General features: G+C 38.7%; 1 protein-coding gene across 2 annotated transcripts; it reads left to right on the top strand.

The window, feature by feature from the left end:
* The first annotated feature begins 1039 nt into the window (after positions 1–1039).
* On the top strand, positions 1040–2551 carry LOC145048746 (mitochondrial ribosomal protein L51/S25/CI-B8 family protein). 2 transcript variants are annotated; one of them, XM_078997335.1, is made up of 5 exons: positions 1040–1202; positions 1492–1652; positions 1877–1956; positions 2035–2141; positions 2240–2551. In XM_078997335.1, exons 3-5 carry the CDS (start codon positions 1877–1879, stop codon positions 2410–2412), a joined length of 360 nt encoding a protein of 119 aa, XP_078853461.1. In that variant the 5' UTR covers positions 1040–1202; positions 1492–1652; the 3' UTR covers positions 2413–2551. The 2 variants fall into 2 exon arrangements, with proteins under 2 accessions (XP_078853461.1, XP_078853460.1); XM_078997334.1 differs by lacking the exon at positions 1492–1652 and having other exon boundaries at positions 1041–1202.
* The last annotated feature ends 12378 nt before the right edge of the window (positions 2552–14929 follow it).

Genomic DNA, 14929 nt, shown 5'->3' with positions numbered 1-14929 from the left:
TATCATGTAATTTAATATATAAAGATCTATTTTTATATTCTTATTCAAGTTTTAACTCGTACATTAGGAGCCATTTCCATGGAATGTTGTTTTTTTAACTCGTCTATGTCTAAAGGTTATGACAATAAATAAAAATAACTTTTTCCCTTTTATTTGCATTTATGAAAATCTTACATAATACAAACATAAAGAGTTGCAAGAAGGTTATCATAACTTAGATTTGTAATTTATAATAATTTGATACATGGCAAAATGCGATGAATAACAACACACATTTAGTAAATCTTAGTAGTTTTTTATTCTACACTAGTTTATAACCCGTGGAAATCACAGTTATAAAATTAATTAAACTTTAATAGTTAAAATTTAAAATTATTAATAACTTATTTTAAATAAATTATTAATTAAGAGGTTTTTTAGTTATATAAAATTATAATCATTGATTTAAATAAATATCTAAAATTATATCACCTTATAATTTGTATTAATTTTATTTTAATTTTTATTCTAATGTTGTTAATTTAATGTAATTAGAATGATAAAATTTAAAATTTGAAATTTGAAATGAAGAATCAATATGTTGATAAATGGTATGCATTAATTATAAGACATAATATGATGAAACATGGTAAAATAAAATAAAATTTGCATTAATTATAAGACTTAATATGGTGACACATATTAAAAAGAAATTACAAATTACTTTTTTATTAAAATAGGAAAATGTGTTACAGATTAGAGATAATGTTTATCTTTGGGTCTTTTTTTCAGTGGTATTATAGAAACCATGGATATTTTAAAAAATCAATTTATAAATTTTAACCTAAACGTAAAAGTGAGAATTTTTACTTCATAATACAAAAGAAAAAAAAAAAAAAAAAATCAGATTTTGAAGTATTAACCTAAATGATGGCTCTTGGTTATGCTTCAATGTTCTAAATTTTATTAACAATATTCTTTTTTGTGTATAATAATTATAAACATACATGATAGTTTTCACGAGTTTATCGGTTATAAACTAGTGTTTGGGTAAATTCAGTAATTTAGGGCTTTTATTTCATTTTCCCTTTTCAATAAACCATTAAACCGGTTACCAGTAAAGCCTATCAGCTGCGCCTCCTTCTCTTTCTGTTCACCGCCGTAGACATTCCAGTTAATCGCCGCCCGTTCTCCGATTTGAGATCTTTGATTAATTTTACCAGGTGAGGCTCGATTTTGCATTTACTTTTGTTTTATAGGCTCATGAATCGATTTGAGTGTTTAGCGCACTTGTTTCTCCTGGCCACACCATCTTATATTTAGTTTTCTGCAATTTGTACATGTCATGAATCGATTGCTTTTGTTTTCTAAATCTTGAGATCAATGGTTTGTGTATACGTGAATTACTGATATGTATTTACCGTGAGCAATTTTATGTGTCCAGTCTTTTGTTGTTAGGAGTTAGGACACCACCTGAAATTCTAATATCAAAAAGTTAAGTGTGACATGCAGATATTGTGGCCTTAGGTACATAATAAGCAAATACCAAATGGTTTGTAAAGTAGTGATGAGAAGATGTTGGTGCTTAAATCAGATGTGATGGCTTTCATCGGAAGGTCAAAAAAGGGTCTGAAGTGAAATTTGATTTGCAAATTACTAAATATACAGCATAGGTGAGGAATGACGGGAGTAGATGCATAGCTGTTTTTCCTTATTCTTTCAACAGAAAAAAGGATTGTAGCATTAAAAAATGATCATTTACAAGTCAATGTTTCTGATCTGTTTAGATGTCCTATGTGCATGTATGTATGTTAAATTGGATGTTGATAGTTGTTAGATGTATATTATGCAAGTTGTAGCTTCCTAAAATGAATATTGTTGATTTTTGGCATGGCAGATGTCACAGCGAGGTGTTTGGCAGCTTCAGAAGTTGACAGTGAGCTACTGTAATTGGGGTGGAAGTAGCAGGGGGATTAGGTATGTAGTCTGTTTTTCCGATAATGAATTAATGTACATTTGGGTTATAGATTATGATTGTGTTTGTTTGGCGTGTAGGGCATTTATGGAGTCGCAGTTGGCAGCATTTAAAGAAAGCAATCCTCAGCTAGAGGTGGTTACGGAGCTTAACCGTGGTCAACATCCATTTCTGAAGGGAGCATACAGTAAGATGAGCTTCTTACTCTGTTAGATCAGATATGATTTAAATAATGAAATATGAATGAACGGATATGAAGATGATTAAATGATATTATTTGGTTAGAGAACAAGAATGAGCGGGTTGTATCTGTGATGAACATGAGTCCAGAAGACGTGCTGCTTTGTGCAACCAGGCTTAGGAATTCACTTGGAAGAAAGGTGGTGAAGCTCAAGACCAGACATGTCACCAAACACCCCAGTGTACAAGGAACCTGGACAACAGACTTGCAGATCTGATCTGCTGCTGCTACATTTCTTTTTATAAAACTACATGTATTATCAACTCTCAATTTGGCATCATTAACATTTAACAAAAACTTACCAGCTTCTCAACTCTATCATTCATGCCTATAAAGCAGACACTATTTGTTTCTCAGAGACAGTTTTGGGTAAGGATGATGCATGTTTTTTTTTTTTACTCAAATGCTATAAATTCACCTCTAACTGTCTGCTCTACAATACAACTACAGGTGCACAAAGCAAGACCAAACCATTGGTTTTCTTTTCCCCTTTTTACTAAAAAACCCGAAACCAACCGGGTTTTTAAACTTCCAAAAACCAATATTTATGCACCTCTAAGGGCGTGTTTCTAACTCCTTATTGGCATTTTGGAAAAGCCAAAAATTTACGGCTTAGCTTTTTGGAGAAGCCATTTTTTTAACTAAACACAATTAGTCGAATACCTTATTGACTTTTTGAACTCTCAAACACCCACTAAATACAATTAGTGTTGATCCTTGTAGTTGTGAATTAATTCGTATGTGAAATGGCCCAACCCAAGGCCTGGTGACATAGGTCCTCTGAAAAACCCAACTAGGAGAAACTTAACCTTGCTTTATTGAAGCACTCTACTATTGGAATTACAATTCTTGTAAATCCCAACTAATCTAAAATGATTGATGATATTAAAATCATCATATTTATTTGTCAAAGCCATGATGTCCCTTTTCACAGTCACAGGTATTGGAAATTAAGTTGTTATTTGAGGACCTCCTTCTCTCCCGTTGTTTTTAGATTCAAAAAGGTGTTCTGATTCTGATTTTGATCCCTACGTGTATCCTGTCTGAAACAGCAGACACAAATACACTTGTATAATAGTCGTTCATCTATTTTTTTTTTCAAAAAAACAAAAAACAAAACAAAACAATTGAATAATCTTTTTCCGTACCCTTAATCTTTCTTTCTCCTATTCTTCAAGACCCACCGGAACATTTGTGTGCAAAAACTATAAAGTATAGAGAAATTATTATCGATTGAAGAAGTGATAACAACCAGTTCTGATCAAAACCATTATATTATGAAGTAGCAGGCAGCTCTAATCACTATGTTCCCCTGCCAATAATAATAATAATAATAATAATAACATTACAGAAAAGGCATCATGGGGCCTTTTGGAAAAAACAATATCTTGTACGGGTAATACAATACCTTCAAGGTTATAAGCGTGAATCATCATTTACTTTGTTTTAAAAGGGAAAAGGGAGATGATTAGATCCTTGTTGTTAATGCATGCATGATCTACAATTTGATCCACCATCATTAATTTAAGTGATCGGACAGACAACAACATCATTATACAAAAAGTGGGAGCTCTCTCTAGATTATTACTACATGGTGCGAGTATGTGTGGGTCTTAATACAATTTTTTATGCTCACGCTCCTTGTTGACTTTTTCCACTGACGATGTTGACTATGTTGTTTGGTTGAGGGAGGAGGTGTAAGGGATAACATCTAATCAGAACAGTGTGGTGAATACAGTTGTGGTATTCTTCGCTACTGTCAAAGCTTGTGGGGTTGCTGATCAGCGAAGTAGGGTTTTGATTTTCTTGGGTCAGTACATTTGTGAAAGACATTTGGGTCAGTATATTCGTGAAAGACATAATCTGATACGACGGTGGCTGCTATTAAACTAAGTGAGAATAACTTGGAATGGGAATGGAAGTTCGTAAAATCAAAGAACCAACCAAATGCCAAAAGGGAACATAACGATGTTTTGCCCGAGGAACTTGGTAACACGGTAAACCTTAATTTTCATGATTCGGAGGTCTTGTCTCTCCTTGGATTTGAAAGCCTTGTGGAAAGAATGTGAGAAATTTTTTACAATATCGGATGTTTATATTGCAAGCAAATTGTCTATGATTGGTAAAAGATTTGTGTTTCTCATATTTTTACGTGTGGTTGATACGCACAATCTTGAAAAGAACATTCATCCATGTGGACCGGAAACCATCATATTTTTGCTTCTTCGGCAAGGATTACTTGTGGGAAGAATGTTGTGAGGACTAAACCTACTGATCGTAAGTGAGAAGATTGGTTACACAGAAAGAGCAAGTCACATTCATATTCACATAAATGTGAAGTATATAGGAAGAAGAATAGTCTATGATTTCTTTTTGAAAAAGAACCAACTTTCTTTGAATTTGAAGTAATTAGACTATCCTAATTATGACACTCATATATAAAGGGTTCTCCATGGAGGAACCAAATGACAATTTATTCCTACAAAACATTTAAGAACAAGACGATTGAATTGGAAATATCGACAAATTTTTGCGGAGTCCAAAGGAATGGAAATAAATAAAAGGTCAACTTGTTCAAATTTCATATCTATTGAATATGAATATCAGAATAACATATATAATAATGATTCAATGGGTCAGGTCACATTAAATGGAAATGAGAGGGTGGATGAAAAACAAATGTACGGAAATGTGGTTACCGGAAAAGTAAACTGGATGGATGGTGGGACTAAGGAAGAAGTAATGAAAAGGGTATCTTTGGAATCTCCATAGTTGTTGAAAGTTCCAAATGCTTCATGGGGGGTTTGATGTAAGGATTATTGCTAATCTTTACAAGTTGTGTTTGAAAGAAGGATTTCAAGACGTGAAGATAAACTATATTGGCAGATTGTGGGTATGGTTAGAATTTCAAACAAGAAGTACATGCACAAGTTTTAATGTAAATGAGGGATGGATTCGGCATAGTAGTGTACAACTAAAAAATCGAATTTTAGATCGATTGATTTTTAGCTGAGACAATCTAAACGAGAAATGAAGATCTTGTTAATAAGAGTTTGACGATAGAAAGACTATAAAAACAGACTCTCGATGAGATAATTACTCATTTTATATGGGTTTTAACAGTCTAAGCCTGTATGAAAAAGATGAAGTTAAAATTAGCCGATGGAGTCCAAACGAAAGTTGCAGATCTCGTTGAGAGCTTTTCGTGATATAAAGAACGTCAAAGACGGAACTCATATGAAGAAGTTATGCATTTTTTAAAATTGAAAATCGACACGCGCGCGTCACGCATAGTTTGCGCCTGAAGCTAGCCACACTGCCCCACCCCTTTGCAGACATGTGTCAGCCATCCAGAGGTGCCACCTTACCCATGTGCGTGGTGCGTACATGGCCTTGCACGACGTATGTAACGCCCTGTTTGAAATTACTTGGTTGGGGTCCCGGAAACCAAAGGGTAGGGGCGATTCGGTCTTTTATGGGTCCCAGCTTTTATCCGAAAGGTTTTAGGCTTGGAGGTGTCGAGGGGAGCGTAGGGCTTCTCGCCACCTTTTCGTGGATATAAAATTCATCGGAAACGGACTTAGAATAAAGGAGTTATGACACTTTGTATTTATTGTCGGTTTAAGCCCCTAATGGAAATTAGTGACAAGAGGATCCCATGCGTGCAAGGTGGCCAGCACAAGAGGACGCCCAACGTAGGTGGAGTAAATGGTCGCGGGTGAGTGGAGACGTACGCACAGCGTACAAGGAGTACACCCAATGTACGCCCAAAGTCACTTAACCCTAATTTTTAGAGTGTGACACTATATAAAGAACATTACACCCTCTAGGGTCACCCTCCTTCTCATCCTTAAACCCTCTTTGAAACCCTAACCCTAATAGTGAGAGTGTGAGCTTGTATGGCCATCTTGGAGTGCATTTTGGTGTTCTTGAAGAGGTGTGATCATCTTGGAGCTCCATTGATCAGGAAAGAGCTTTTGGATCCAGGTTCTCTAGCTCATTTGCAAGTCTTAAAAGGTATAAAGTTTCTACCTTGTTATCTTATAGCTTGAGATCTAAATTAGGGCTTGTTTGGTGTTTCTTATGAGCTTTTGGACTACCTCTTGGGAGTTGATCAACTCCAGAGCTTAGGAAGAGTAGATCTAAGGTCCTTTGGTCCATCTACTTCATAAAAATGCAATCTTGATGAGTGTTCTAACCTCATGCATGGATCAAGACCCTTGGAAAGGTCTTAATGGGTTGTTGGGAGCATATGGAGCATGCAAAGGCATAAAGTTTCCAACTTTATGCCTTAATACGTCTTAATGGACCTATATATGAAGTTTGATGTTGAAATCCCGAGTATTGAACACTTGATGGGAAAGTAGCTTAATAGAGGAGTACGTTGGGCGTACATAGAGGTACACGCAGCGTACACCACTTTTAGTTAGGACATTTAGCGTCCATAGGAGTACGCCCCGCGTACTCATCAGTTTTGGGCTTGTAGTGTTTTGGGCCTCGGGTTGGGCCAAGCAGCGGACTTTGGGTCTTTAGGCTTCAGTCGGCCACCAGGAGTCAGATGTTTTGGGCCAAGAAGATGTTTGGGCTTAGGGTAAGGCCCATTAGAAAGATTAGGCCCAATTAAGTGAGTTGGGCCATTAGTGGGCCACTAGTGGGCTTGGAAAGCCTACCCTAGTGTTGGATTTTGTTTTGAGGATTGGGCCTTAGTTTTGGATCATACTGGGCCAGGGGTAAAAATGGTCATTTTACCCCCATGCATGGATTAATGATTATGGTATAGGACCCAGTTGCTATCGGGTATATTGATTAGTGTTGATGGTTCAGGAAGTGGATGGGGCGTCAGCTAATGACTTCTTCAGGAAGCTTCTGCATTCGAGGTGAGTTTTCTCACCATATCAATGGGTCTAAGGCACTAAGGTCGGCCCATTTTACGATAGTTGGTATACTTGCTGTGTAGAGGTGTGTGGCATTGTTATGCATTGATATGTGGTAGAGATAGCCTTTAGGGCTGATGGTAGAGATAGCCTTCAGGGCTAGTGGTAGTGATAACCCTCAGGTCTAATGGTAGAGATAGCCTATATGGCTAAGGGTAGAGATAGCCTTTGTGGCAAATGGTAGAGATAGCTTTATAGCTAATTTATATGTGTTACGTGGTAGAGGTAGCTTTTATAGCTAGCATGTTATGTGGTTTGTGTGTGGGGTATGCTCTGGGGAACTCACTAAGCTTTGTGCTTACAGGTTTGTTTATTGTTTCAGGTACTTCAGACCCCAATGGCATGGGCAAGGCGTGATGGCACAATGTGCACTCTCTCACAGACATTTTTGGGACACTCTGATGTTTGGAATAAAAGCTGTATTTGACTTATGTTTTGAAAACAATTATGTATGGATTTCTTAATGTATGACATTATGTTTGCTTATTTTAAAATGAAAATTTTACTTTGATAATTGGGTCGTTACAACGTACATATGGTTTTCTCCCCTATAAATAAAGTCCTATGTATAAGCTTCATCCTCGACACCCCTACAGCCCATCCTCTCGAGTTCTACCCTGTTCTAGCCTATTTTCCTTCGTTTCTAGTCTGTGACATAGTCTTACGAAACCCTGAGTAGTCATCTGAATAGTATCCTTCGAGTAGGAGATCCTAAGTCGGTATTTTGTCTACTTAGATCCCGGTTCTCATCAGTAGAAGTCTATAGGTAATCTACGCTTACTCTGTCCTAAGTGTAATTATATTTATGTTTATAGTCATTGTTATATATGTGTGTGTGTGTATATATATATGTATATATATATATATATATATATATATATATATATATATATATATATATATATAGAGAGAGAGAGAGAGATTTATCAGTCAAGGTGAGTTCTTCTCACTATATTGTATACTCCAGTATGTAACCTTTGTATGTTAAGATATAGCTACCCTGTAGTGTGCACTTAGGCAATTAGAGTAGGTGAATTATTTTCCTGTTATGTGGACTATCGTTATATGTGTATGTTAATATATATGGAGTTGAGGGTGGAACAACCTTGAGCTGAAGGCCAATAGACTCGGGCGGACTAGCTTTATGCTAAAGGCCAAGGTGCGGTCCAACTATATATTGTAGGAAAAGATAGGGCGGACCAACTATATGTTGAAGAACATTATGTGTATGCATTGTATATATGTTGTGGTATGGAGTATTTTGAGGGAATTCACTAAGCATCGGCTTACAGTTGTTGAATAACTGCTTTACAGGTTGTTCATCTGACCGTGGAAATGATCACGCATGATTGTATTAGCATCGAAGCATCAATAAAGTTTTATAGACTTCCGCTAAGAGACGCTTTTATATAATAATAAATTGCAATGTTTTGTAATACTTATATTCTTAATAAATAAAAATGAAAATTTTGCCTTTGAAATTTGGGACGTTACAGTAGGATGCCTTGAAAGAGATAAGAGAAATGAGATAACAGTTAGAGACTATAAGAGAAAAGAGGTAATGGTGAGAAACCATAAAAGATATAGAATAGTGGTGAGAGGCCATGCTAGAGTTAGGGCAAAGAGACTATGCCCACCAGAGATCAATCATCAAGCAATGTATTGATGGCGACCATGGACTATTCTAGACACTCTGGTGGAACACTAGTTTCTTGCAATCTATAGGTGCTAATGAAATCACACAAACCAAGAGTATGGATCGTGGATTCATTTGAGTACTATATTTTTCCTTGGTTACCTTACCAACACGTAACCCTTAGGGTAGAACTAGAGAGAGGGAGAGAGAGAGAGAGAGAGAGAGAGTAACAGAAAGAGATAATTGGGTTAACAGTTTGGTATGAATTATATAAAGAGATAAATTATATTATTGTGGGTTGAAAATCATATGTATTAACTAGGTTTCCTACCCTGGCCCACTCAATTTATTGTATCATAGGTAATTTTATATGATGATATAAGTGTTTGTTGATAGATTCAAAGGAGATATAGACTATTAGTATAAAGAGATGTTGTAAGTCTTCGTTTATGCTTGTGTTTCTTTTATTGACGATGAAATCCCGAGTTTTATGAATAAAATACATTTCTTGGAAATGTGTTGATAATATTATTATCATATTTTATGGGCAAATTCTGCAGAGTAAATATTTTTAAAATGATACTATGATTTAAAAAGCATAAACAAATTCGTCTTTTCTGGTCGTGAAATTGGGGAAATCACATTTTGGCACCTTGAGACATGTACAAACTACTGTGTCTCTCACTCGATCTTCATCGGGGACACAACTTGTAACACCCATAAAATTCAAACCAATTTAAAACTTTTTAAAAACATTTAAAAACCATTAAGTTATTACAGTTTGTTTTCAAAATAGTTTAATCATCAGAGTACCCCCAGAATCAAATCATAAAATCATGAAATATGAGGAGTTGTACGATCACGCCTTCACCTTTCCGCGATCATCAGAAGTACCTGAAACAATAATCGATAAATGTAAGCTCGAATGCTTAGTGAGGTACCCCCAAAATACCAACGTTATACTAATATAACCATATCATATAACATATAAGCAAATAGCGTGCATAATGATCCATCAGTCTAACTGGACAGACTCCCGGTCCTCAGTCTATCTGGATCGCTCTCTGAGCCTTCAGCACGTCTGGACTGCCCTCTTCGGGGCCTTCAGCTTATCCGGACCGCTCGCTGGGTGTCTTGACCTACTGCATAAAGCAGGACCTGCCTCAACCCTTTCCCAAACCAGAAAACATGTGCACAGACATATAAACAAGTAAACATGCAGATCTAACTGATCACTAATCATGGCAACCATCCTCCAACCAGGATACTGATCTCTAGCATAGCAACCACCCTAACTACCAGGATGTAAATCAATAAACATATCATGCAATAAACTCGGATAAAAATCCAATAAGGGCTAGCATTGGTGCCTTCGACCCTGTTATTATAGTGAGGAGAACTCACCTCGCAACTATCGAATCGAAGTGATGAATCAAACTCTCGAACCATGGCCACGAACTACAACACCTATAATTACCATAAGACCTTTTCCATAAATTCCAATCCCCTAGAAGTAAACTAGTCAACCCTTAGTCAAAGTCCAGGTCAATGGTCAAGGTCAACAGTCCATGTTGACCTGACTCGTCGAGTGTAGTTAACCTACTCGTAAAGTCCTCCTTGAACTCCAGAAGTCGTGAAATCCCCCTTCTACTCATCGAGTTTCCCTGTCACTCGCCGAGTTCATGCATGATCCAAAAGTCGGGAAAACCCTAGCGAACTCGTCGAGTCCTCATACTGACTCGCCAAGTCCATGCAGAAACCCTTACACAAAAATATTCATTAGACTCGCTGAGTTGGCCAAGCAACTCGTCGAGTCCCTTTAGTCCTTACTCCATTCAGATGCTTTTTAAGCCACTCCAAAGCCCCATATTGCAGATCTAAGTCCCTAAGGCATACATCTTATGTAAAGTTTCAAACTTTACGTACATGCAAGGTGTAAATGGCCAAAATCAAGCTATAGGAGAGATTCTAAGTGAGGATAAGGCATTATCTTGCTAAAGGCTAGAACTTTATGACCATAAGAACCAAGGTGAGTCCAGATCTGAAGTTGTTACTTCAGATCATGACCATTGCCCGAAATGAAACACCAAACAAGCTAAAATGACCCCAATCTTAACATAAGGAGATCTAAGTATGAAAGGGTCAAGTTACAAGCTTTTTACCTCAGGCTAATTCCCAAAACGATGTAGATGGCAGATCCACTTCCTCTTCTTCAATCCAAGCCTCTAAATCTTTTAGTTCTCTTTATGAAAGCACCAAAACACACGTTAGTTCCTCACACACTAAAGAATGGGGTCTAAATCGATTAGGGTTTCCTTTTAGCCGTCAATAAGTGATAAAGGGGATGAGTGAAGGGACTTAAGGTCTTTTAAATACGGTGCAAACCCTGAAATTAGGGTTTTCTAATTCCATCTCCAACTCGTCGAGTCTGTCCTCCGACTCACCAAGTTTGTCACGTAAGTTTGCGGTCCAACCACATTCCTAATCGACGAGCCAGGGCATCCAACTCGTTGAGTAAACTTTTCAATATGAAATATTAAGACTAAAATCAATACCTAAAAGTCGGGGTGTTACAGTTCTCCCCCACTTGAATTAGACTTCGTCCTCAAAGTCTGCTGCGGTGAACATTTCTAGGTAGTGCTTCCGCATTTCAGCCTACGGCTCCCATGTCCACTTGGACCCTCTTCGGTGCTCCCACTATACCTTTACCAAAGGTATCTTCTTGTTCCGTAGAACCTTCACCTTCCTTTCCAGAATAACCACAGGTCTCTCCACATAATTTAGGCGTTCGTCAACCTGAATGTCCTCCAATGATACTACAGCCTCTTCGTCCAATATGCACTTCCGCAATTGCGAAACATGAAAAGTGTTGTGGATCTAACTGAGCTCCTGAGGAAGATCTAATATGTAAGCTACCTTGCCAACCCTAGCAATGTCCCTGAATGGCCCGATATATCGGGGACCCAATTTCCCCCTCTTCCTAAAGCGGATCACACCCTTCCAGGGCGAGACCTTCAGGAGTACCATGTCACTGACCTGGAACTCTAACTTTGACCGATGTCGGTCGGCGTAGCTCTTCTGTCTACTCTGTGCAGTCTGTAACCGCTGTCTAATCTGTTGAATCTTCTTCGTAGTTTGTAACACTACCTCCATCCGAACCATCACTTGGTGACCAAGCTCACCCCAACATACCAGGGTGCAACATCTCCACCCGTACAACAGCTCAAAAGGTGGGGTACCAATACTGGAATGATAGTTGCTGTTGTAGGAGAACTTTGCAAAGGGTAGGTGGGAATCCAAGCTCCCACTGAAGTCGATGACACAAGCCCTCAACATATCCTCGAGCATCTATATAGTCTTCTCACTCTGGCCATCGGTATGCGGATGATATGATGTGCTAAAATGTAGATCATGAGTGGGGTATCTCATCTCATACGGCTTCAGCTACCGCGATGCGTAGGCTATCACCTGTCCTCTCTGCATAAGGACCGCCCCCAGTCGCATGATGGATACATCACAGGACACTACAAAATCCTCAACTTCCTCCGAGAGAATCAATACTGGAGCCTCGCACAGTCGTTGTCGGAGGGTCTCAAATGCCATCTGCTGCTCGGGGCCCCATCAGAAATCCACCCTCTTCCTCGTCAGACAAGTGAGGGGTACTGTAATCTTCACCTTCAGCATGTTCAACTCACGGTAGTCGATGCACATCCGGTGTGAACCGTCCTTCTTCCTGTCGAAGAGTATCGATGCTCCCTATGGGGAACTGCTCGAGAAAATGAACTGTTTTCCCAACAGTTCTTGCAGCTGTGATGACAGCTCTTACATCTTCGGTGGTGCCAACCGATACGACACCTTGGCAATGGGAGCCGCACCTAGCACCAGGTCAATCCTAAACTCTACCTGCCTCTCCCGAGGAATCCATGGTAACTCCTTCGGAAACACGTCCTTAAACTCCCTGACCACTGGGACCTCTGAAACATAAATATGATCTCTGTCTCACGTATCCACCACATACATGTGATAACCCGCTCACCCATGCTGAATATATTGTCTGGCCCTGGCAGCTGAACAAAACCCTGATCCCACTCTGGTACCCTCGCCATAGACAATCAATTCTCCCCCACTTGGGGTTCGAAACACTACCCGCTGACCCTCGCAGTCGATCATGGCGTCGAATCGACTAAGCCAGTCCATACCCACAGTCACACACAGATCCCCCATGGGGATCAGAATCAAATTGATTAGGAAAGATACCCCGAAGATCTCCAACTCACATCCTTGATATACCGAAGAAGCAAAAACCCCATGTTCGTTGGCAATGGAGACTCGCAATAGACACTCTAGCTCCCCTACTGGCACACTAAACTCCCAACTAAACGCCTGAGATACAAACGATTGACTCACCCCCGAGTCAAATAAAACCAATGCAGGCAAGGAGTTCACTAAAAACTTACCTAATCACAGGTACAACAGACAAGCATAAAACATATATAATAAATGAGACAAAGGATAGAAACATACCAGAACCCACTTCCAGTGTTGCCCTGGTCTCCTCAGTTGTAAGCTTGAAGGCGCACCCCTGAGCCCTCGTGTAACATCCTCAAAATCACGGCTAGAAAAGACCGATTTAATTTATGCTTTTAAAATAATTTCAGAGTAATCCTTTGATTAAAAGAGTTGTGGAATTTGTTCCCGAAACGAAATATGATAAAATAAGATTTACCAAAGCATTTCTTAAAGAAATGTATTTTCATTATATAAAAAAACTCGGGATGTCATGTTCCGATAACTAGACCAAAAGCATAAACATTACATTACAGACCTTACAACAATTATATAAAACAATAGGTCCATAATCCAAAAATAACTTGACAAGTCATCCAACTTATCCTTTGGCGCCACTACCTGTAATACAAAGAAAACTGAGTGGGTCAGGCTTTGGAGCCTGGTGAGCATATAGGGTTTTCAACCCATAATAAATAATTCTTTTTAATTTCATCAACCAACAAAAACCCAATTACCCATTCCCGTTATCCTTACTTTACGTCCCTAAAACATCTAACACAAGGGACCTAGTCTAAGAATATTTCATCGGGGCGACAACACATGCATTCTGGGGTTTCCCAGTAATATATGTCAAATAAGGCAACCATGAGGAGGATGGAGTACAGCGAATGAACACCCAAGTTCATTAACACCTACAGGTGGCGAGCCTGCTAGCGTTCCACGGGACTGTCTAGAAAAGTCTGTGATCGTCATCTAAACTTCGCTAGAAAAATAACGACATTGAGGCCTCTCTTCATTTTAACACACATCAACTATCTACCCATGCTTTACCCAACACTTTTGTAGATAAAAATACATATGTAGTTTAAAATTTGTATAAAACATTTATTCAACACTTATTTCATAAATAAACAAATAATGTATAAACACATAACACATATTTTATACAGAATGCTTTGTATCAGTGTGTTAGAAGAAAATGAATATACACTAACTTCAAATAAACAACAATATATATACACATATCACGTATTTTAAAGAAAATACTTCATATTTATGTGTTAGAAGAAAGTAACTATACACTCACTTGATCAGAAGATGATCGGACAGCACTACGGCTTGTAAAACTAGTATTCTTCAGTAGATCTGGAAGATCTTCACAAAAACTGGATTCTCGCGGGCATAGCTTCGGCTCGGGAATCTCACTTCTCGGGATCCTTGGGGCTTCGGGACTTGGGAAATAATATCGGGGCTTCGGGGTATAAGTTGCACGCAAAACGAGGAAAATTGGGGAGAGAAAAAAAGAATTTTGGCAAAAGAAGTCAGCAGCCTCGCATGCCCTTTTATAGCAGCGAGACCTCGGACTACGCTAGGGTACCGAGGCCCTACGTTGGGCATACGCCGGATAAGGCTTCCACGTGGCGAACTTCGGGTGGAGGAACGTGGCCTCTTCTGGACCGAGAAAAACAGCAGTACGCTGCGCGTTCCCATCTCGTACGCAGGATGTATCTCGGTGTCGGCTTATACGCAGGGCGTACCTCCTTGTACGTTGGGCGTACCTCGCATCCCCAGGCTCTCTTCGGATAAGCTTTGGTATGCGTGCCACGATCTTCAAAAATTCATAACTTTCGCATAAGAGCTCCGTTTTCGATGTT

Source organism: Lactuca saligna, chromosome 5 (assembly GCF_052625555.1).
Source record: "Lactuca saligna cultivar CGN05327 chromosome 5, ASM5262555v1, whole genome shotgun sequence".
In the NCBI taxonomy this organism is placed as follows: domain Eukaryota; kingdom Viridiplantae; phylum Streptophyta; class Magnoliopsida; order Asterales; family Asteraceae; genus Lactuca; species Lactuca saligna.
The sequence above is the reverse complement of the archived record's forward strand: the minus strand, read 5'-3'. Positions and strand labels throughout refer to the sequence as shown.